The 25090-nt window shown below is 34.4% G+C and overlaps 1 long non-coding RNA gene, 2 other non-coding genes and 5 gene segments (V, D, J or C); 4 read left to right on the top strand and 4 right to left on the bottom strand.

The window, feature by feature from the left end:
• Positions 1–15: 15 nt before the first annotated feature.
• On the top strand, positions 16–1447 carry LOC127500494 (immunoglobulin kappa variable 4-1-like). The segment is given in 2 exon segments: positions 16–180; positions 257–1447. Coding segments are annotated over 2 exon segments (402 nt in total).
• Positions 1394–1465, bottom strand: trnap-agg (transfer RNA proline (anticodon AGG)). The gene has a single exon. It is a non-coding gene; the product is annotated as a tRNA-Pro (tRNA).
• A 1053-nt stretch (positions 1466–2518) lies between these two features.
• LOC127500499 (Ig kappa-b4 chain C region-like) lies at positions 2519–16946 on the bottom strand (the record flags this gene model as incomplete). The annotated part of the segment is given in 4 exon segments: positions 2519–3075; positions 3722–3797; positions 16340–16353; positions 16841–16946. Coding segments are annotated over 4 exon segments (519 nt in total), but the record flags the coding sequence as incomplete, so codon positions are not given.
• On the top strand, positions 3798–4955 carry LOC127500500 (uncharacterized). The gene is made up of 2 exons (XR_007926350.1): positions 3798–4138; positions 4297–4955. It is a non-coding gene; the product is annotated as an uncharacterized LOC127500500 (long non-coding RNA).
• LOC127500498 (Ig kappa chain V region 120-like) lies at positions 5991–14884 on the top strand. The segment is given in 3 exon segments: positions 5991–6313; positions 6479–6492; positions 13876–14884. Coding segments are annotated over 3 exon segments (348 nt in total).
• On the bottom strand, positions 7446–13596 carry LOC127500493 (Ig kappa-b4 chain C region-like). The segment is given in 3 exon segments: positions 7446–7980; positions 12931–13014; positions 13381–13596. Coding segments are annotated over 3 exon segments (408 nt in total).
• trnap-agg (transfer RNA proline (anticodon AGG)) lies at positions 10898–10969 on the bottom strand. The gene has a single exon. It is a non-coding gene; the product is annotated as a tRNA-Pro (tRNA).
• LOC127500495 (immunoglobulin kappa variable 4-1-like) lies at positions 16941–17868 on the top strand. The segment is given in 2 exon segments: positions 16941–17188; positions 17259–17868. Coding segments are annotated over 2 exon segments (390 nt in total).
• The last annotated feature ends 7222 nt before the right edge of the window (positions 17869–25090 follow it).

The raw sequence follows: 25090 nt of genomic DNA, 5'->3' as shown, positions 1-25090 counted from the left end.
AGCAAAGATATTTCAGTTCAAGGGTTTTTCCAGTGTAATGATATTTTGCATTGGCAGCTCATGCCTCAGTGCTCTGGGAGTGTTTATAGTCCTGTGAACGATTTTAACACACAAGATCTGTCCACTCTAAAACAGAAGCCAATATGATTCTCTTCATCTGGGCATTTTACTGCATCCAAGGTAATCAAACTGAAATCTATTTTTTCTTTTTTCTTTTTTTCCTCATGCACTAATAATTGTTCTCTTTCTCTCACAGGCTCTTTGGGACAGGTCGTTGTGACTCAACCTGAGGTTAAATCAGTTCAGCTTGGTCAAACAGTCTCTATTGATTGTAAGGTCAACACTGTAGTTTATAGGTATCCTGAGGGTTCAGTATCCAAAGATTACTACATCTTCTGGTTCATTCAGAAGGCAGAGGAACCTCCTAAACTCCTTATATATTACACAACAATGAAGCCCTCGAGTGCTCCATCTAGAATGAGCGGTGGAGGCAGTTTTCACTCTGGAGGAAATGGTCTTGATTTCACTCTGACCATCAGTGATGTCCAGCTTGAAGATGCAGGAGATTTTTATTGTCAGAGTCAACATAAGATAAGTGACAATTGGGTGTTCACACAGTGAAAAAATGCTGCACAAAAACCTCCCTTGGTTAAACCTCAGAGAATCCTCTGATGCATCCGAGACCTACAGGTCTGAAATAAGAACAAAAACAGGGGTTACTTTATTTGTATTCTTATTTATTTCAGTGTTCCCTATCAGTAGAAATAATAATTTAATTTCTTGCTGTTCCTGTTACATATCTAATTTTTGTCAACCAAATCAGTTGTTCTATGATATTTTTCATACAGTACAGTGCTTCACATTCATATAGAAAAAGCATATAATCGATACATCTAGGTTAATATGTAATGTGTGAGTTGTTCAGTATGCAAAGATAAAATTGTTTTACACAAAGTAGAGAAGCAGAAATACTTATTCATTAGTTATGAAAAAAGTCTTTTAATGTAGTTGTCTAACTCTACAATTACATTCAGAGATTCTCACATTCATACAAGTACATTTATGACATAAGTAGTAAATATGTATTTTATAAAGTTTGAAACTTATACAGCCTATGGTACTATAGGAACATGAAATTGTCCAGCCATGACTTCTTGTTTCACAGGAGTATGAGGAAACACAAAGGCCAAATTCCCTTAATCATTCATCACAATGAGTAAAACCAAAGAGTTCTGATGTGCAGCAAAATATTATTGAGCTACACAAAATAGAAAGTGTCTGTAAGAAAATAGCTAAAGCATCAAAAAGTCCCATTTCATATATAAACTGTTGTTTCAAAGTTATTATATATACAGTATGTTGATAAAATAAGGTCATGTAAAATGCAGAAGTCAGGCTCGTCCGGGATTTGAACCCAGGACCTCTCGCACCCTAAGCGAGAATCATACCCCTAGACCAACGAACCTCGAATTTAAAGGGATACATGATGTGCCACGTTGCACACAGAGGATAGGCTACAAGTCCATGAAAACATGGATGTGGGATGCTCGTTCTGTTGGATTATTTGTGCCATCTAGTGTCTAATGGCGACATCTAGTGGTTAACAAGCAGATGTGGTGTTCTGCAGTGAACGTTTTTAGATTCAGATTCAGAATGCGATCAGGACCGGATTTATCTCGTATTGTGACATATACTGTAGGCAAAATAAAGGGGTGACACTAAAACTGACACTGAGTTACACCAACACTGACACCGACACTAAAAGTGTTAATGAGTAAAATGTTGCAAAATGTATTTTGTAAAACATACTGTTTGTTTTACTGCACTTTATCTATTTGTGTCTGTAGATTATTCATATCTTTAAAGGTCAATTTTTTTTTTTTTCATGCACTGAGTCAGAAAAATCTCCACTTCAGTACAGCACTTACTTTACAGTTTTATTTCTATATTACAGAGGGGTTTGTGATTGATTTTTGGAGTGATAAAAGAGATTTCCAAAATCGCCTCTGTAAAAACACTTGACTCTAATATGTCAGTAAAATTTGACATATAAAATTTTGAAAGGTGGCTTTATCCATGATTTCTGTTCTGGAAATATATGGCAAAAGTTTTTTCTCTGCACTGCACTGCCCATGCCCACATTTGTGTGTGTCTTTGTTCTGGATTGTGCCAGATTTTTTATATTTGACAAATGAATGTATGTTTGACAAATTAAAAAAAAAAAAAAAACCTTTTCCCCCATTTGCCATTCATTCCTATGGCATGACCTGTGAGGGAAGGATTTCTTACTAAATAATTTTCATTTCAGGTCAAAATGACCTGAAGAGAGGATGAGGGTTAAGATGTTAAGGTCATGTTAACATATTGAATTGATATTTTCAATATTAAAATATTATTTTAATATCCAATAATCACAAATGGACACATGTCCCCAAAAAATAAAAAGTGGTATTTTCACATTTTAGGTTGTTTTCGATTTCGAAGTGTTTAATATTTCAGCAAGAAAGTGAACACCATATTTGAGTCAAAATGCTTTTATTAGGAAGCAAAAAACAAACAAACACATCATTGCTGTTACAACAGATAAGAAGAACAAAATACTAACAGGATGAAAGATTAATTTTTGAGCATTGACTGATTTAGGACAGCCCTTTATAATAGTTTATGTGCGCGCGCGCGTGTGTGTGTGTGTGTGTGTGTGTGTGTAAATGAATTATGCATGCCTATAATCTATGTGTGATCTGTGTGTGTTTCACTGGTCATCACACTGCTGTGTGTTCAGGCTCTCGGTCACTGCATTCTGGGATGGGTGCGTGGCGTCACAGCTGATGGTTGTTGCTCTCCTCCACTCACTCTCAGTGAGGCTCAGGCTGCTGCTCCAGCTGTACAGTCCATCCTTCTGCAGCACACTGGGACTCAGATTCACAGCAGAGCTCCTGCTGCTGCCATCCACCTTCCAGCTCAGCTTCCAGTCAGAGGGGAATCCCTTACTGCCCACACACACCACTGTAGCCTTACCCTGCTGCAGCTCGTCTCTGGAGGGCGGCAGGACTGTGAGAGTGGGACGAGTGACAGCTAAAGAGAGAGAGAGAGAGAGAGAGAGAGAGAGAGAGAGAGAGAGAGAGAGAGAGAGTTTCATTCTTCTTAAAAACAGCTCTATCAGTCTTTCACTTCCCTTTAAGAGATTCAGAGTTAATCAAGCAGATCTGAGGTGCAACAGCCTGTAAAAACACATTTTACTGAATCATATTATTCTGATTTTAGTCTAAACTGGAGTAATAACATTAATATATTCAGTACTTACAAATATTACAAAAAAATTACAACAAATCAGACTAAAATGCATTCGATTTTTATCTATTCTGACTCGTGAAAATATATAGAGTTTAATAAGAAAATGACTGTTTTTTAAAATGAAGATGTTTTATTTTGTTTTATCATAAAAAATATCAAGAGTAATAGAATACATTTATTTTCAGTATGTAAATGCACATTCAGAATTATAAACAAGTCTGATATATAACAATATATTCTGTATTTATTTTTTAACTGCTCAATTATACAGCACATATTTACAGTACAGTAATAACTGACACCTGAAACAGGAGTTAGATATATTTCTGTATTATCTTAAACATAAATATAATCAAGAAAATTTATTAAAATAATTTTTATAAATTATTTTATTATTTTTTTTTTTAATAGAAAGAGATTTACTTACTTCCAACTGAGAGTCGAGTTCCTCCACCGAACGTGTACCACAGTGATACAAACCCAATCAGCGACTGTACAAAAACCTTCTGCACTAAAACTGACACAGAGTTACACTAACAGCAACACTGACACTAAAACTGTATCTGTATCTTAGTTTAGTTCTGCTCAGTCAGCTGAAAAAAGAAATAAATTGTTAATGAATAAAATGTTTTAAAATGTATTTTGATTGTTTTTTTCAGGTAAATTCCATGATGCATCTGAAAGTGTTTTTGAGTAGAGAGTGTTTTGCATATGAACTGAACACTGCAGTGCTTAAAACTCCACTGATGATTATTAGTGTGTGACATCGACACACACACACACACACTTAAAACAATGATGTCTCTTATTCTAATGCTGTGGATGCTCGGTCTGCTCGCACAAGGTTCAAAAATATATTTTCTACCTTATGATGAAGAATTTTTAAATGTATTTGTGCAAAATTTTGAATTTGTGCTATATGTTTTATTTTTTATGCATTCATTTAAACTGTTTTATAGCAGATGCAAACTTCTTTTCATCTGTTTTTGAACTCTCTCTTAGTGTCTCATCAAGAGGTTCAGTCTCCTGAGTCTCTGAGTGTTAAAGCAGGAGAGTCAGTCTCTATGAGCTGCACTGGGACCAGTGGAGTTGGTGATGACATGAGCTGGTATCTGCTGAAACCTGGAGAAGCTCCTAAACTCCTGGTCTATGATGCAAGTACACTTCAATCTGGAGTCCCAGATCGGTTCAGTGGAAGTTATTCTGGACTTCATTTCACACTGAATCTACGTGGAGTCCAGCCTGAGGATGCAGGAGTTTATTACTGTATGGGGTATTACAGCAGAGACAGGTCCACACAGTGAAACAACATCATACAGAAACCCCCCTCAGTCAGACACTACAGAGAACATGAGAATCAGTCTAGTTTCCCTGTACAACAGATGAATAACACTTAAAGAAGTAATGAAGATTTTAATGTTCACTTTAATTGCCATTTTAGATTTAAGCAGAAATTAATATGTGAAATTTTGACCTTAGCATCATTGTAGACAGAAGCTTGTTTTTATAAAGACTGGAATTGTAAACTTTGTTATATGCAGCATGAAATACATCACATTCTGACATCACATTATATGAACATGAATTCACGCCATCAAAACATACTGAAACTATTGTCTTTAAGTGATATTTTCAGTATTAAAATATAATGTTAGCATTCATGTTCATGTAAATACCAAGACATCTTCTTGTATCAGCTGGTCCTGGAACAACATGAGTGTCAAAGAAATATACTAATTTCCTCTATTCAACACTAACCACAATATAAAACAAATCAGGGGAACATTATAAGTTGATAAAAATGTTGTCCAAGCCTTAACCTAAATAAAACACTTTCCCTATTCCAAAATCAAATTAACTGACAACAAGGACGAACAAGATGTTGATCTAGGAACAAGACCTAAATGGCAAAATCTTGGTTACCACAGTCCATCCTTCTGCAGCACACACCAATCCAGAATCACTTTTTGTCTTCTAAAAAAAACCCTCCCTTGGTCAGATTACTGACATCTTCTGATGCCGCCGCAGGTGGAATAAATACACACAAGCACTAAGATAGCTTATAAGTTTAATATAATTAAGCATCCAGTTCAACAACATATATATATATATATATATATATATATATATATTTTTTTTTTGTATGTTTATTATTGAGCTATATACAAGCTGAAAATTAACATATATCATGGGTCATAAAATTGACAAATTTTGTCAGTTGGGCTTTCTAATAACCTGTCTATATGTTTCTATATTTGATTTTTTTTTTTTTTTTTTTCAGATTAAATTATTCAACTTAAAATTGAACATATGCAATGGAAAGTTTAATTGTGTTATAATTAAATGTGAAAGGTATGGTAAATAGGCGAAAATGTTTTCCTTCAAAATGTGATAAATATTCATGTAAGATACAGCAGCGTAATTTTTTTACAACATAATTTACAACATTTCCCCAAAACAAAAATACAAGCAATAATGATATTGATCTAAATACATATAGCCTACATCAGCTCCTGCAGATTTATACTTGAATGCTTCTCCATCATTTAGTTTTTTTAATTGAAATATTAAGGTAATTTTTCCATTTATTTCACAACCCACAACAGTCTTTTAAAGGACATACTGTTTTTCAGGATCACATTTACAACATGATTAACTGAGAATTTATTTAATTTCTTACTTTATTTTAAACTTACTTCCAGCTCTCAGTTTAGCTCCTCCACAATGATTCTCATTTATTCAGTGTTCAAAAACCTCCAGAATATTTGAAGAGCAGCAGACAACAATACAATCCTGCAAAAATGCCCGTTTGATTGTTTTATCACATTAAGTAAATCCAGGAGGAAAGTGAATGTGTTTTCAGGAGTCTGTTGAGTGGAGAGTGTTTTGCATGTTTACTGCTCCACACACAAAACTCCTCTGATGATCAGTGTGTGTTCAGTCCTGACAGAGTCACTGACACACTGAACAATAATGGCTCTTTTACTGATTCTGGCTACACTGGCTCTGCTGGCTCAAGGTTAAAATACATTATCAGAGTTTGGTATTTATTTTTGTAAAGCTTTGCACTCTGTTGTGCTTTGTTTTCATTTAATTAATTATAAATGTTTTTTTTTTTTTTGATTAAAGGATGTAAATATCTCATAATTTGTATTTAAATGTAAATTTTTAATCTCTTTCTCAGTGTCTCATGAAGAGGTCCAGACTCCTGCGTCTCTGTCTGTTAAAGCAGGAGAATCTGCCACTATTAGCTGCACTGCGTCTTCTGGAATTGGTTATGACATGAGCTGGTATCTGCTGAAACCTGGAAAAACTCCTAAACTTTTGATCTACACAACGAGTAACCTTGCATCTGGAGTTTCAAACCGGTTCAGTGGAAGTTATTCTGGATATCAATTTATGCTGAACATACGTGGAGTCCAGGCTGAAGATGCAGGAGATTATTTCTGTATGGGGGCTTACAGTGACAGGTTCACACAGTGAAACAGCATCATACAAAAACTTCCCTCAGTCAGACGGCACAATGAATTTACTCAAGCAGTATGAACTAATTTGCAATAAATGAGAAATTAATTCTTCAGTATGAACAGAATATATTCTAATTAAATATGCAAATTGGTGCATATTTAATTAGAAAATTGTGTATATTTAAACAGAACATTTCAGAAAACTTGAAATTATTATTATTTGCAATTCTCAATGTAATCAATCAACTGGTGAAGTATGGTGAAATCTTTTAGTTACATTTTTTCACCCTATCATCTGACTTGTCTTTCCTTTTTTTCTTCCATCTCAAATGCATAAATCTTGACAGTCAATTAGCCCTAAATGTAATGTAAACTATGTAAAATAAGTATAAAATCTTCTTATTGTCACTGTAATTTTGCAAATTTTTTATTTTAGATTTTGATATATATGAAGGTTTATAAATTAAAAGTAGCTAAATATTTTATTTAATTAAAATATAAGTAAGATGTCAGTATATCTTTTACTGTAACTGATATTTCCAATATTAACATGTGATTTTAATATCCATTATTTTATTATTTTAATATACATTAAAAATAAAAAAATAAAAAAGTGATATTTCATATTTTAGTTTGTTTTCATTTTAAAGTGTTTAATATTTCAGCAAGAAAGTGAACACCATATTTGAGTCAAAATGCTTTTATTTGGCAGCAATAAAACAACAAACACATCATTGCTGTTACAACAGATAAGAATATTTGAACAATATACTAACAGAACGAAAGATTCATTTTTGACTGATTTAGAACAGTCCTTTGTAATAGTTTGTGTGTGTATGTGTGAGTGTAAATGAAATATGCATGCCTATAATCTATGTGTGATGTGTGTGTGTGTTTCACTGGTCATCACACTGCTGTGTGTTCAGGCTCTCGGTCACTGCATTCTGGGATGGGTGTGTGGCGTCACAGCTGATGGTTGTTGCTCTCCTCCACTCACTCTCAGTGAGGCTCAGGCTGCTGCTCCAGCTGTACAGTCCATCCTTCTGCAGCACACTGGGACTCAGATTCACAGCAGAGCTCCTGCTGCTGCAATCCACCTTCCAGCTCAGCTTCCAGTCAGAGGGGAATCCCTTACTGCCCACACACACCACTGTAGCCTTACCCTGCTGCAGCTCGTCTCTGGAGGGCGGCAGGACCGTGAGAGTGGGACGAGTGGCAGCTAAAGAGAGAGAGAGAGAGAGAGAGAGAGAGAGAGAGATATGAGAGTTTCGTTCTTCTTAAAAACAGCTCTATCAGTCTTTCACTTCCCTTTAAGAGCTTCAGAGTTAATCAAGCAGATCTGAAATGCAACAGCCTGTAAAGACACATTATTCATATAATTATTAACTTTTTAATTATTTCTTATAATTATTAAATTATTTCTTGCTAAACTGTTCTAGCTGTTTGTACATTGAAAGCAACAGCAGATTAAAACACATTTCTGTCTCATGTGACATTCATTATAAAACTTTACTAAAAATAGTTGTCGTTAATCAAGAATTATTAAAATATGTTTAATAATTATTAAAAACTGTTAATAATAATAAGATATTTTGAGCTTTCCATAATTCCTAAGCTGTCCTACTTTCTATACTGACACATTTCAAGCATATATTACAAGAAATACACAATTAATAATTCAAAAAGCCTTTATTTGACTGCATACATATACCAACATTAGCTTTCTATTTCATGCCACATTAATAAAACATACAAAGATTTATTCTTTGTCAAATGCAATTTACCATTCTGGATAAAATGCCCAGTAATAAAGTATTTTAAACTGCACTGTAAAAAAATATTATTTTCATGATTTGTTATCACAATATTTTTTCTTTTGTCAGATCAACTTAGATAATTAATGTGGTTCAGATAACATAATATTTTGAGTTTCTGTTGATTAAACCATTGTATTAACACAAATTTTTAATTTTAATGAACTCAAAATTTTAAGGCAACCGTAACTTACTTTTTTAAGTTAAACCAACAATTCTTTTTTACACTGTGGTCTGGAGGAGAACTAAGGAAAGTGTGTATTTGGTAATGTCACATCAGAATAAAACTTTCAAATTATTTATTCTTATATTAGTATTTAGTATAATTTAATTTTTTTTTTAATACTCTGTTGTCCTTTTCATTTAGTGTTTCATTTTTTAAATAAAAAGAGATGTACTTACTTCCAACTGAGAGTCGAGTTCCTCCACCGAAAGTCCACCACAGTGATACAAACCCAATCAGCGGCTGTACAAAAACCTCCTGCACTAAAACTGACACTGACAATAACCAGTGTGCTCTTTTGGAACTAATAGCAAAATAAATAAATAAACCAGGTAAAGCTGCATATTTAAACCAGATTAATTTATAATTTCCCAAGTCTACTAAGAAAAATAAGCATTATTACTAATACAAACACTACTGAACTGCTAATTAAGAACTAAATATGTACATCAATCGCTTTCAAGTAAATTCATATTTTGATTCTCTTAAGCATTTAGTTCACTTATATAATATTTTACATTTTTACACAGCTTTTATATTTATATTCTGTATGTTGTTTATAGTCTAATTTACAGTTCTGTTTTACTTAAAGCAGTATCAATGCAGTAATAAAAACGACATAGTAATCTCTAAATATGCTGATTATTCAGACACATTTCATTAGTGTTTATACATTTTTTTATTTTATTCTGCACTTACTTTCAATAGTCTGATTTCTTCATCAAAAGTCCTCCACAATAATTCATTCTCATTTACTGCAAAAACCTTCAGAATATTCTGAGTGACAGACAAGTTTTAATTAAACCAAGATGATAATCAAAATATTCATATATTACAATGCCATCATTGAGAGCAAAGATATTTCAGTTCAAGGGTTTTTCCACTGTAATGATATTTTGCATTGGCAGCTCATGCCTCAGTGCTCTGGGAGTGTTTATAGTCCTGTGAATGATTTTAACACACAAGATCTGTCCACTCGAAAACAGAAGCCAATATGATTCTCTTCATCTGGGCATTTATCTGCATCCAAGGTAATCAAACTGAAATCTATTTTTTCTTTTTTCTTTTTTTCCTCATGCACTAATAATTGTTCTCTTTCTCTCACAGGCTCTTTGGGACAGGTCGTTGTGACTCAACCTGAGGTTAAATCAGTTCAGCTTGGTCAAACAGTCTCTATTGATTGTAAGGTCAACACTGTAGTTTATAGGCATCCAACTGGCTCAACATCCAAAGATTACTACATCTTCTGGTACATTCAGAGGCCAGAGGAACCCCCTAAACTCCTTATATATTACACAACAATGAAGCCCTCGAGTGCTCCATCTAGAATGAGCGGTGGAGGCAGTTTTCACTCTGGAGGAAATGGTCTTGATTTCACTCTGACCATCAGTGATGCCCAGCTTGAAGATGCAGGAGATTTTTATTGTCAGAGTCGACATAAGATAAGTGACAATTGGGTGTTCACACAGTGAAAAAATGCTGCACAAAAACCTCCCTTGGTTAAACCTCAGAGAATCCTCTGATGCATCCGAGACCTACAGGTCTGAAATAAGAACAAAAACAGGGGTTACTTTATTTGTATTCTTATTTATTTCAGTGTTCCCTATCAGTAGAAATAATAATTTAATTTCTTGCTGTTCCTGTTACATATCTAATTTTTGTCAACCAAATCAGTTGTTCTATGATATTTTTCATACAGTACAGTGCTTCACATTCATATAGAAAAAGCATACTTAATCGATACATCTAGGTTAATATGTAATGTGTGAGTTGTTCAGTATGCAAAGATAAAATTGTTTTACACAAAGTAGAGAAGCAGAAATACCTATTCATTAGTTATGAAAAAAGTCCTTTAATGTAGTTGTCTAACTCTACAATTACATTCAGAGATTCTCACATTCATACAAGTACATTTATGACATAAATAGTAAATATGTATTTATATGAAGCAAAATATTATTGAGCTACACAAAATAGAAAGTGTCTGTAAGAAAATAGCTAAAGCATCAAAAAGTCCCATTTCATGTATAAACTGTTGTTTCAAAGTTATTATATATACAGTATGTTGATAAAATAAGGTCATGTAAAATGCAAAAGTCGGGCTCGTCCGGGATTTGAACCCGGGACCTCTCGCACCCTAAGCGAGAATCATACCCCTAGACCAACGAGCCTCGAATTTAAAAGAATACATGATGTGCCACGTTGCACACAGAGGATAGGCTACAAGTCCATGAAAACATGGATGTGGGATGCTCGTTCTGTTGGATTTTTTGTGCCATCTAGTGTCTAATGGCGACATCTAGTGGTTAACAAGCAGATGTGGTGTTCTGCAGTGAACGTCTTTAGATTCAGATTCAGAATGCGATCAGGACCGGATTTATCTCGTATTGTGACATATACTGTAGGCAAAATAAATGGGTGACACTAAAACTGACACTGAGTTACACCAACACTGACACCGACACTAAAAGTGTATCTTAGTTTACATTTGCTCAGTCAGCTTTAAAAAAAAAAATGTTAATGAGTAAAATGTTGCAAAATGTATTTTGTAAAACATAGTGTTTGTTTTACTGCACCTTATCTATTTGTTTTATTATTGCACTTCATCTATTTGTGTCTGTAGATTATTCATATCTTTAAAGGTCAATTTTTTTTTTTTTTTTCATGCACTGAGTCAGAAAAATCTCCACTTCAGTACAGCACTTACTTTACAGTTTTATTTCTATATTACAGAGGGGTTTGTGATTGATTTTTGGAGTGATAAAAGAGATTTCCAAAATCGCCTCTGTAAAAACACTCGACTCTAATATGTCAGTAAAATTTGACATATAAAATTTTGAAAGGTGGCTTTATCCATGATTTCTGTTCTGGAAATATATGGCAATTAGTGCATATTTAATTAGAAAATGCATCATTTGTATATATACATATATTATATGTAGATAAAATATTTTATTTAATTATATGATTAACTCACTCCCGTAACTGTAACAAAGTTTTCTGCACTGCACTGCACTGCACTGCACTGCACTTTTTTCTGTACTCTTAAATTCTGTTCATATCTGTGTGCAGTCTGCATTGCCACAATGGACACACGTCCCAAAAAAATAAAAAGTGGTATTTTCAAAATTCATGTGTTTAATATTTCAGCAAGAAAGTGAACACCATATTTGAGTCAAAATGCTTTTATTAGGAAGCAAAAAACAAACAAACACATCATTGCTGTTACAACAGATAAGAAGAACAAAATACTAACAGGACGAAAGATTAATTTTTGAGCATTGACTGATTTAGGACATTCCTTTATAATAGTTTATGTGTGTGTGTGTGTGTGTGTGTGTGTGTGTGTGTGTGTGTGTGTGTGTGTGTGTGTGCGAGTGTGTGTAAATTAATTATGCATGCCTATAATCTATGTGTGATCTTTGTGTGTTTCACTGGTCATCACACTGCTGTGTGTTCAGGCTCTCGGTCACTGCATTCTGGGATGGGAGAGAGAGAGAGAGAGAGAGAGAGAGAGAGAGAGAGAGAGAGAGAGAGAGAGAGAGAGAGAGATTCATTCTTCTTAAAAACAGCTCTATCAGTCTTTCACTTCCCTTTAAGAGATTCAGAGTTAATCAAGCAGATCTGAGGTGCAACAGCCTGTAAAAACACAATTTAATGAATCATATTCTGATTTTAGTCTAAACTGGAGTAATAACATTAATACATTCAGTACTTACAAATATTACAAAATATATTACAAAAATAATTACAAAAATCTATTCTGACTCGTGAAAATATATACAGAGTTTAATAAGAAAATGACTTTTTTATAAAGCATGAAAATGAAGATGTTTTATTTAGTTTTAACATTAAAAAATATCAAGAGTAATAGAATACATTTCTTTTCAGTATGTCAATACACATTCAGAATTATAATCAAGTCTGATACATAACAATATATTATGTATTTATTTTTTAACTGCTCAATTATACAGCACATATTTACAGTACAGTAATAACTGACACCTGAAACAGGAGTTAGATATATTTCTGTATTATCTTAAACATATAGTAAATATAATCAAGAATATTTATTAAAAATATTTTTTATAAAAAAAAAAAAAAAATTAATAGAAAGAGATTGACTTACTTCCAACTGAGAGTCGAGTTCCTCCACCGAATGTGCGCCACAGTGATACAAACCCAATCAGCGGCTGTACAAAAACCTCCTGCACTGTGAAACGTATGGTTAATAGGGGGAAATGTTTTCCTTCAAAATGTGATAAATATTCATGTAAGATACAGCAGCGTAATTTTTTTTACAACATAATTTACAACATTTCCCAAATACAAAAATACAAGCAATACAATATTACTAATGATATTGATCTAAATACATATAGCCTACATCAGCTCCTGCAGATTTATACTTGAATGCTTCTCCATCATTTAGGTTTTTTGAATTTAAATATTAAGGTAATTTTTCCATTTATTTCACAACCCACAACAATCTTTTACAGGACATACTGTTTTTCAGGATCACATTTACAATGTGATTAACTGAGAATTTATTTAATTTCTTACTTTATTCTGCACTTACTTCCAGCTCTCGGTTTAGCTCCTCAATGATTCTCATTTATTCAGTGTACAAAAACCTCCAGAATATCTGAAGAGCAGCAGACAACAATACAATCCTGCAAAAGTGCCCGTTTGATTGTTTTATCACATTAAGTAAATCCAGGAGGAAAGTGAATGTGTTTTCAGGAGTCTGTTGAGTGGAGAGTGTTTTGCATGTTTACTGCTCCACACACAAAACTCCTCTGATGATCAGTGTGTGTTCAGTCCTGACAGAGTCACTGACACACTGAACAATAATGGCTCTTTTACTGATTCTGGCTACACTGGCTTTGCTGGCTCAAGGTTAAAATACATTATCAGAGTTTGGTATTTATTTTTGTAAAGCTTTGCACTCTGTTGTGCTTTGTTTTCATTTAATTAATTATAAATGATTTTTTTTTTATTAAAGGATGTAAATATCTCATAATTTGTATTTAAATGTAAATTTTTAATCTCTTTCTCAGTGTCTCATCAAGAGGTCCAGACTCCTGAGTCTCTGTCTGTTAAAGCAGGAGAATCTGCCACTATTAGCTGCACTGCGTCTTCTGGAATTGGTTATGCCATGAGCTGGTATCTGCTGAAACCTGGAAAAACTCCTAAACTCCTGATCTACGAAACGAGTAACCTTGCATCTGGAGTTTCAAACCGGTTCAGTGGAAGTTATTCTGGATATCAATTTATGCTGAACATACGTGGAGTCCAGACTGAAGATGCAGGAGATTATTTCTGTATGGGGTATTATTCTGCTTCAGTGTTCACACAGTGAAACAGCATCGTACAAAAACTTCCCTCAGTCAGACGGCACAATGAATTTACTCAAGCAGTATGAACTAATTTGCAATAAATGAGAAATTAATTCTTCAGTATGAACAGAATATATTCTAATTAAATATGCAAATTAGTGCATATTTAATTAGAAAATTGTGTATATTTAAACAGAACATTTCAGAAAACTTGAAATTATTATTATTTGCAATTCTCAATGTAATCAATTAACTGGTGAAGTATGGTGAAATCTTTTAGTTACATTTTTTCACCCTATCATCTGACTTGTCTTTCCTTTTTTTCTTCCATCTTGTTCAAATGCATAAATCTTGACAGTCAATTAGCCCTAAATTTAATGTAAAATATGTAAAATAAGTATAAAATCTTTTTATTGTCACTGTAATTTTGCAAATTCCTTATTTTAGATTTTGATATGTATGAAGGTTTATAAATTAAAAGTAGCTAAAATATTTTAATTAAAATATAAGTATGATGTCAGTATCTCTTTTACTGTAATTGATATTTCCAATATTAAAATATTATTTGAATATCCATGCTGTTCATCCCAATAATCACAATGGACACACGTGATACAAGTGAAAAAGTGATATTTCATATTTTAGGTTGTTTTTATTTTAAAGTGTTTAATATTGCAGCAAGAAAGTGAACACCATATTTGAGTCAAAATGCTTTTATTTGGCAGCAATAAAACAACAAACACATCATTGCTGTTACAACAGAATATTTGAAGAATACTAACATGCTGAAAGATTTATTGTTGAGCATTGACTGATTTAGGACAGTCCTTTGAAATAGCTGCATATGTGTGAGGGTAAATGAAATATGCATGCCTATAATCTATGTGTGATCTGTGTGTGTTTCACTGGTCATCACACTGCTGTGTGTTCAGGCTCTCGGTCACTGCATTCTGGGATGGGTGCGTGGCGTCACAGCTGATGGTTGTTGCTCTCCTCCACTCACTCTCAGTGAGGCTCAGGCTGCTGCTCCAGCTGTACAGTCCATCCTTCTGCAGCACACTGGGACTCAGATTCACAGCAGAGCTCCTGCTGCTGCCATCCACCTTCCAGCTCAGCTTCCAGTCAGAGGGGAATCCCTTACTGCCCACACACACCACTGTAGCCTTACCCTGCTGCAGCTCATCTCTGGAGGGCGGCAGGACCGTGAGAGTGGGACGGGTGGCAGCTGAAGAGAGAGAGAGAGAGAGAGAGAGAGAGAGAGAGAGAGTTCTTCTTAAAAACAGCTCTATCAGTCTTTCACTTCCCTTTAAGAGATTCAGAGTTAATCAAGCAGATCTGAGGTGCAACAGCCTGTAAAAACACATTTACCAGCAATCATACATCTATACTTGGTTTTTAAAAAGATTCATCATTCATTATATTATATTATGGATCTTTATTTTTTTAATAATCTATTTTTCATTTGTTCATGTTATTAAATGATTTCTTGCTACACATTTACTGTATTACTAACAGTGTATTACTGTTTGTAGATTGAAAACAACATTGAATGAAAACACATTTGTCTCATGTGACATTTATTAAAAAAGACTTTTCATTAAAAACTTTTCATTGATCGAGAATTATTAAAACACTTCTTAAATTCTTAAAAACTGTTAATAATAAGATAGTTCTAACTTTCTAGAATTCCTAAGCTGTCCTACTATAGCTGTCCTCATATTGACACTTTATGCATAACAAAATGTTTTAATGTTTTCTTGTTTGCCTCCGTTAAATCATCTGTAGAGGTGAGAAAAAAACTACTTATACAAACATTAGCTTTATATTTCATGCCAAACGAATAAAAAAATACAAACATCTATTCTTTGTCAAATATGATTTATCATTTTGATGGATAAAATTCTCAGTAATAAAATAGTAATTGTTTAAACTGGTCTAAAGAAGAGCTAAGGAAAGTTAGCATATTATTTGGTAATGTCACACCAGAATAAAACTTTCAATTATTTATTCTTATATTTGTCATTGGTATTATTTTTTTATTTTTAAAAATGTCCTGTTGTTCTTTTCATTCAGTGTTTCATTTATGAAATAAAAAGAGATTTAATAAAAAGAGATGTACTTACTTCCAACTGAGAGTCGAGTTCCTCCACCGAAAGTCAACCACAGTGATACAAACTCAATCAGCGGCTGTACAAAAACCTCCTGCACTAAAACTGACACAGAGTTACACTAACATCAACACTGACACTAAAACTGACACTGACAACCAGTTTGTTTGTGTTTTTTATGACTAACAGCAAAATAAATAAATAAATAAACAAACCAGATAAAGCAGCATAATTAAGCCAGTTTGATTTGGATAATTTCCCAAATCTACTAAGAAAAATAATAGTTATTAAAACTAATACAAACACGACTTAATTACTAATTAAGAACCATATATGTATATCAATCACTTTCATGTAAATTAAATTTATATTATGATTTGCTTCAGCATTTAATTCACTTTCAAAAAATTATATTTTAAATTTGTATACAGCTTTATATTTTATATGGCTTTCATTAGTCTAATTTACAATCCTGTATTACATAAAGCAATGTATGTAATAAAAACAACAATAGTAATCTCTAAATATGCTACCTATTCAGATCCACATTTCATTTGTCTTTATTCATCTTTTTATTTTATTCTGCACTTACTTTCAACTCTCAGTTTGGTTCCTCCACCAAAAATCCTCCACAATAATTCATTCTCATTCACTGCAAAAACCTCCAGAATATTCTGAGAGCACCAGACAAGTTTTAATTAAACCATGATGATTAACTCATAAATAAAATATACATATATTACAATGCCATCATCATATGAGAGAAGATATTTCAGTTCAAGGGTTTTTCCAGTGTAATGATATTTTGCATTGGCAGCTCATGCCTCAGTGCTCTGGGAGTGTTTATAGTCCTGTGAATGATTTTAACACACAAGATCTGTCCACTCGAAAACAGAAGCCAATATGATTCTCTTCATCTGGGCATTTATCTGCATCCAAGGTAATAAAACTGAAATCTATTTTTTCTTTTTTTTCCTCATGCTCTAATAATTGTTTTCTTTCTCTCACAGGCTCTTTGGGACAGGTCGTTGTTACTCAACCTGAGGTTAAATCAGTTCAGCTTGGTCAAACAGTCTCTATTGATTGTAAGGTCAACACTGTAGTTTATAGGTATCCTGAGGGTTCAGTATCCAAAGATTACTACATCTCCTGGTACATTCAGAGGCCAGAGGAACCCCCTAAACTCCTTATATATTACACAACAATGAAGCCCTCAAGTGCTCCATCTAGAATGAGCGGTGGAGGCAGTTTTCACTCTGGAGGAAATGGTCTTGATTTCACTCTGACCATCAGTGATGCCCAGCTTGAAGATGCGGGAGATTATTACTGTCAGAGTTACCATGAGATCAGTGGCAGTTGGTGAACACGTTGAAAAAGTGCTGTACAAAAACCTCCCTTCTTGCTTCTGATGCATCTGAGAGCACAGTTGCTAAAATGAGAACAAAACCAGTGGTTAGCAATGAGAAATACACAGGTGCACGTGTTCTTTGATATATTTAGTACAATATTTCACAAATGTAGGCCTATAGACCTATACATATTTAATCAATATCTCTATAGATATGCATGATGTGGGAGTTGTTCAGTATGCAAAGATAAAACTCCATTGTGTCACACAAAGCAGAAATGCCTATTCTTTATTTATGAAAAAAAAATCTTATAATGTAGTTGTCTTTGTAATCTAACAGTTACCATTTTGAATCCATATCATGTCACTTCCATTTCAACCATAATATAAATTAACTCAGGAAGTGTTGGGCTAAGTAGATATAGTACCTACATACTCTTGAAAATACTCTTGATATCACTTCAAGGATAAGTGTATTCTCCCATATACTGGTCAATCTGTCCGAATCAAGCAAATAAAAATATACAGAATATGAAACAAAAAACATAATCATAATCAAATGTTTTAATATATACTTTTAAATTAAGATTTGCGATTAATTTCTTGTTTTTCATAATAAAAGGAACCTGAAACAAACTATGCCAAATACATATAAGTCACATACACTAAAGCAATATTCATCTTAAGTGTGCTTATTTTTTAATATCTTTTAGAAATAAAATAAAGGTCTCAAGTCAAGTCAACTGTCCAAAGGCCAATAAAATCAAACACAGAGAAAGAAACTTGTAATGTTTTACTGCCCCCTACTGGAACTACGAGAAGAAGCAAATTAGAAGCCTGTGACCTTAATGAAACCTCTGCATTGTTCTACTCCTGAAGTGAAACTTCATTCAGCTGTGAAGAGCAAGAGTTTTGCATAATGCTTTTGAAACACAAAATGGCAAGTTTAACTGTCAGTTGTTGGTCACTCACCACAACTTTTATGTACGTTATATTTTGAACTCTAAATAGCATAGAAATGAGAAGAGTGCAAACAGAGTTTCCCCATATGACTATATGTTACACAAGTGAAATGTCAAAAGAGAAGGCTTATTGAATTATTGAATTAGTTGATCAATTCACTTGATTATATTCTAGCGACGATGAAGGTCTTTAAGTTGTGCACGTTCAGGTAAATACCTAGAGTTTTCAGATCAAAACGCTAACTGTACACGTGTAAATTAGCAGTTAGTGTTCACATAATGCTAGAATGAATCAGACTGAATCTCCATACGCAGCTGTCTGTCTGTGAAAGACACTATGGTTCAGTTTGTGTAGCTCCATCCATCCTTTACTTGTAAACTCTAATAACCTAGCATAAGTGATAAATTAAAGTTGCTATTGTTGTTTTCATCACTAGGGGGCGGCGTCACAATATATAACCACTGTCCTGATGTAGGCCTATTTGTGTCTCTTGTCCATGTATGTCTAGCATGGTATAGTCTAAGTATAGCTACATGGTAAAATTGAGAAATTACGTCATATTCATAGCAGCTGTTCACAAATTAAGTTATTTTGAGAAAAGCTGAGTTGTCTCTTATGTATGCTGCAATATTCACATCACATCAGTCAGTTGTGACGTTTCCATTAGATAAAGGAAAGATGTTGCAGTGAGTGTTATGGAGCTGCTGTGCTGGTTGTGGTGTATAATGTCTTCTATCTCAGACTGATGTGCAGAGATAACTAAGTAAGCAATTTACAGCTTGATTTTTGTTTACTAATGCGTATACTTGAAATCTGGCATAGTTCGACATGTGACAACCTGATTATGTTTCTAATTCTAAACTTGCTTTGGATAAAAGTGTCTGCAGCAGCAAGAGTAGCCTATTTTGATCAAGCCCTTTATCTCTGTTGCACTTTCAATATTGTTCTGCTTCTTTGAGCAGCCTGGCATTTCATCAGCTTGCTCGAGTTTGTGCCTTGTTTTTCTAAAGCAGTTCCGTTTTGTGCTGCTTGTGATGCAGAAATTACACACTGTATGTTTAAACATGATTTACAACCTTTTACATCACGTAGCATAGTGATACCAAGATAATTATGGCAGTCATAATTTTTATTACTCACTGAAGTAGCAGATGCTGCCTCCAACATCATTTTCTTCTGGAAAGCTTGATTTTTGTTGTTTTTTTGCCCACCTTGTGGAAACTACAGTACCCCATTGCATCTTTACTACATCTCATGTTTGTTGCTACACCATTTATTAAAGTTTATTTTATTTTTACAAAGACATTCATGTGTCTTTTAATGCTTTACCTGGTGAAACACAGCCTTGGCATTTAATGCCCAGTGAAAAGCAGCACCCCAAAGCATCTAATCACTGTCCACAGCGTGGAACTTTGAAGTGCTATCAGGTTCAACGCTGAGGCGGGTGAATAGGCAAACAGACCTTTATTGTCGTAGAGGAGGTTAAGCACAGAATAAAAGAATAGTTGAGATCGCTTGTCTACCCTGGAGCCTGGCTGCCCCAGTAGGAGGGGAGATCGTTCTGAGAGAAGAGGAGCAAACGTCCCATACACAAGCATCTTATTCTCTGGTGGTAAAGCTAGCGAGATGCAGGTGGAATGTATTTATTTTTCCCTGTAACATCTGACTTATAGTGCGAAAAATATATATATTATATTTTTGAAATTGAACAGTTTATTGAACCTTATAATGATAACTTAAGTCAATAGTAAAGTTTACTATAGGCATTATGGGACAGGCATAGATTACTCTTGGCTCATTAGGTGACTTTCACTTTGCTTTACCGCTGCCTCTGAGGCTCATTAGGACTTTTACAGCTGAGCTTCTGATTACCAGCTCTGATCTACCTCCCCTTTAGAGTTCAGAACACAGCCGCGGGTTACCTTGGGTCAGTGCACCCACACACAGGCCCTCATACAGCCCAGGAGGCGTGGTCATCACCATAATTCCCGCTCTCAACCCGAGCATCATCACCCAATAAAGCGTCTGACTGGTGGCTTTTAAGAACGTTCAGTGTGAATGACGTAAAAGATTCACCAAACATGATGCATCAGCATAATGTTTGTTAGCGTTCACTGGTTGTCTTTGTGTTGGTGTATGCTGAGATTTTTTTTTTTTTTTTGGCATATTGAATTTAAAAGTGTAGCATATTTAATTATAATTCTGATTATGCAATTAAAATACCTGGCAAAACTGGGAAATCATCTAATGTGCTGCACATAACAGCTACTGTTCATCATAAAGTTTGTCTGCAGGGAACTCTGCCTACATTTTCAGAGCTGGGTGTGAATGTCCTGCATGTTTGTATTTACTCACTCTTACCCTGGTATGTCTCTACCGTAACCCAATGTCCTCTTTACTGTAACAGAACACAGCCAAAGAGTCAATATTGTAAATTTAGTCTTGCGGTCTGCAGAAAAAGTGCCAGAGCCTGAGTTTAGAGCCTCTGTGCTGGCCTTTTCATAACACTGCATGGTTGGAATTAAATCCACATAGTTAATGGACCATGGTCCATTAGTAATTCCTTGTACATAAACATTAAATGTCTGGGTGTTTGCATGGACGCTAGTAAGATTTAACCTGGATTTTCCTTGTTTCTTTAGAGCTAAATTATGACTGTTAATTTAATTTGATTTAATTTGATTGATTAACTGAACAAACTATGTCTGTCTTTAAATAAAAAAAGTATTTTGCTGCAAAGCAACACACATACACTGCAGTTTATGGCTCTGTTGTAATTGGGGGGAAGAGATTTGAAGTGCTTAAAGGGTTAGTTCACCCAAAGATGAAATTTCTGTCATTACTCACCCTCATGTCGTTCCACACATGTAAGACCTTCGTTCATCTTCGGAACACAAATTAAGATATTTTTGATGAAATCCGAGGGTATATTAACCACACATAGGCAGCAACGTCATTGCACCTTTTGAGGTCCAGAAAAGTAGTAAAAACATGGTTAAAATAGTCAATGTGACTACAGTGGTTCAAGCGTAATGTTATAAAGCAACGAGAATACTTTTTTGTGTGCAAAAATAAACCAAAAATAACGACTTTATTCAACAATTTGAATTGTTGTCATACGTAGTGAATTCAGTGCAGGCCAATACTGAGTCGATTATGAATTAGTTTGAAAAGCTTACAAAGCACATCTCATAACATCTTGGATTTGTAATGTATTTTGAATAGTTTTTTATATTTTATATTTATAAATTAACATTAACCTAGATTGATTAACCTAGATTTATGGTTAGTTTATGATAGATAATGCATTAACTAATGTTAATGAAATGAACTTTAATGTAAAATGTTACTATATTTTTTAATTTATTTGGAGTCCATAAATTTACCATTTATTATGATATTATAAGAGATTTGAAGTGCTTAAAGGGTTAGTTCAGCTTCGGCCAATACTGAGTCGGCGTTCAGACGTAAACACGGAAGCCTGTACTGAATTCACTACATATGACAATGGTTCAAATTGTTGAATAAAGTTGTTATTTTTGTTTTGTTTGTGCACACAAAAAGTATTCTCGTCGCTTCATAACATTACGGTTGAACCACTTATTTTAACCATATTTTCACTACTTTTCTGGAACTCAAAAGGTACAATGACGTTGCTGCCTGTGTGTGGTTCAGATACCCTCGGATTTCATCAAAAATATCTTAATTTGTGTTCCGAAGATGAACGAAGGTCTTACAGGTATGGAACGACATGAGGGTGAGTAATTAATGACAGAAATTTCATTTTTGGGTGAACTAAATATTTATTTTAGAATAAGGTTAGAATTATTGCATTTCGATTCTGACCTGCTCCGTCTATTCGATACACTGCAGCCACTGAAATATTTAATTTTTTTGTTTATTTAAATTTAAAGTTATGTTCTGATCTATTATTCTCTCTTACTGTTATTTTTTTCAATGATCCAACGGCATTACAAAGTCAAACTATTGCAGGTGTTTTTCACTGCACGTTTTTCAATTTAAATTTTTCTTTTTCAGTTTGTAGCCTATAATTTTTAGTGAAATTATTTGTTAGTCAGAGGTGAGAGTAAGGGGGGGTTCTCAAACTTTTTTTTTTTTTTTTTTTTTTCTCAAAAAAGTTTGAGAACCACTGCATTAGGGCAAGCCATGTTGGTTTATGAATTAGTTTGAAAAGCTTACAAATCACGTCTCATAGCAACTTGGATTTGTAATGTTTTTTATATTTTATATTTATAAATTAACATTAACCTAGATTGATAAATGCTGTAAAAAAATCTTGTTCATTGTTAGTTTATGATAGATAATGTATTAACTAATGTTAATGAAATGAATGTCATTGTAATATTTTTTAATTTATTCGGAGGCCATAAATTTACCATTTATTATGTCTGTGAACAGTCAACGACATTTTGATCTATGCCAGTTTGCACAGCAATTCATAACACGGTGGACTGTCTGATGTAGATGTATCAGACAGGAAACTGACAATTGGTACCTCTGTTACACTGCCCATAGAAAAACTGAAATAAATCTCAAGGCAGTGCATTAGCTGTGCCAAAATTGTTGTGTGGTTGGACTCCCTTCGGGTTTGGCCAAATTGCATTTGAAAATTTCTCTAGCTAAGGCCAAAGGATCTTATGTCAGTTGTACATGTTTTCCACTGTTTGTTAATCCCCCAGGGGACACAGAGGGGTGAAAATGAAATCAGTGTTCCAGGTTAAAGCAAATAATCAGCCTCCCTCAATGGAAATCCAGGGCAGATTGATGTCATTTGTTTCTAAGGACTAATTGTGCCCAATCAAGCCTTGATGCCAATGAAGTGGATCAAATGATTGACAAGTTCTGCTCAGTGTTGACTTTGGACCAAAGGCAGGTCGTTAGATCATGAGTTTAAGCTCAGGGAGGAAATAACACGTTGGCGGTGTCAGCGGGCCAGGTGAGTGCACGGACTCTAAAGTGCAGAAGAAGAATGTGATGTCAAAGGAAGAATTTTAAGGTAAGAGAACATTCACGTCAAGTCAAGAATGTTCAATTTCCGCTTTGTAAATGCGCAATGACTGCCAAAGAGACTGAATAAATGATCTCTTATGCACACTTGAAAATAATTTTTGTCATTTTCTCTGGAAAATAATTATAATATTTGGCCCTTGCAGCATGATGGCATATGTTTTCACAGCTTTAAGAAGCACTCAAATAACAGAGGCGAAAATAACATTAGGTAATCCTCCAGAGTGCCTGTTTTGTATGCAGGCCTCCTCAATCCAAAATGAGGCTCCATTCTTTTTTTCATTGCACAAGTCAATTACTTTAGTTTTGAAGTAGATCGGTGGTAAGGGTTAGATTTAGATACACCTCTTGGATGATAAAAAAAGCGCAAATTTTAATATTCAACTTTTGACTCTAAAGACGATCCTTGCTTTGATGTGCATCAAGCTTTTTTTCCCTTTATAAACCGACAACAGTTAATACCCACAGCGGGGACAAGGTGTTGAGAGAGCGGTGGCTAATGTTGAGTGATGGTGAGGCAGTGACATTGTATCCAACTTCCAGAGCCCCGTGTCGGTGTCTGCCACCTCATGGCACCACTTTAACCCCCCAGAATTCCTTGCATTCCTCCAGTCGCGGGCCACAAGCTTCACTGTGGCCCGTTTAAGATGACTGACGGTTTTTTTTTGCTACCATTAAGCACCACCAGGCAATTGACCCCCTGACCCTCTACAAGCGACCTGTTGGAACGGCTTTCAAGTGTATACTTAAATCTTCATGGGAATGGCCTCTCTGATCCAGGATCAGGTCCCCCTGAGCAATCAACACCTAGAGGTTAGTTGGGTGAGCCTGAACCTTGTGGTCATTCTAGCATGCTAAATAGTTTCTGTCTTTGCTCTGGCTGTGTGCGAGTGCATGCATGACTCTATGTGTCTGCGTGTGTATTGTGTAATATATTTGCCTTTCAAGTTCAATCATTTTGGAAGCATTTTTGTTTTGTTTAGGAATGTTGCTGATTGGCTGACACAAATATCATATTTCATGTCATATTTAACAAACAATACTGCATTATTGAAGGAGTTGTATATTAGTGTTTCATCAGCTGTTTTCAGATCTAAGAGCAAGTAATTGTCTCAGGTTGTGGCTTGATTTGTCATCTTTCCCTGTGTGAGATAAGTTTCTAGTTACATCCAAATTATACAACATTTTAGCTGCTATTTAAAGGGATAGTTCACCCAAAAATTAAAATTATCCCATGATTTACTCACCCTCAAGCCATACTAGGTGTATTTGACTATCTTCTTTTTTCAGATGAACACAATCGGAGATATATATCCTGGCTCTTCCAAACAATATAATGATAATGAACAGGGGGACATGTTTTGAAGCCCAAAATAAATCCATCCATCATAAATACAGTCAAACCAAAATTGGACATTTCATTCATTAATACAGTTTATTCACTATAGTTTAAAAAAATGGTAATAAAATATGACAAGATCCCAGAGTTAAAGGGTTAGTTCA

Source organism: Ctenopharyngodon idella, chromosome 19 (genome assembly GCF_019924925.1).
Source record: "Ctenopharyngodon idella isolate HZGC_01 chromosome 19, HZGC01, whole genome shotgun sequence".
In the NCBI taxonomy this organism is placed as follows: domain Eukaryota; kingdom Metazoa; phylum Chordata; class Actinopteri; order Cypriniformes; family Xenocyprididae; genus Ctenopharyngodon; species Ctenopharyngodon idella.
Note: the sequence above shows the minus strand (reverse complement) of the source record. Positions and strands in the feature narration are given on the sequence as shown.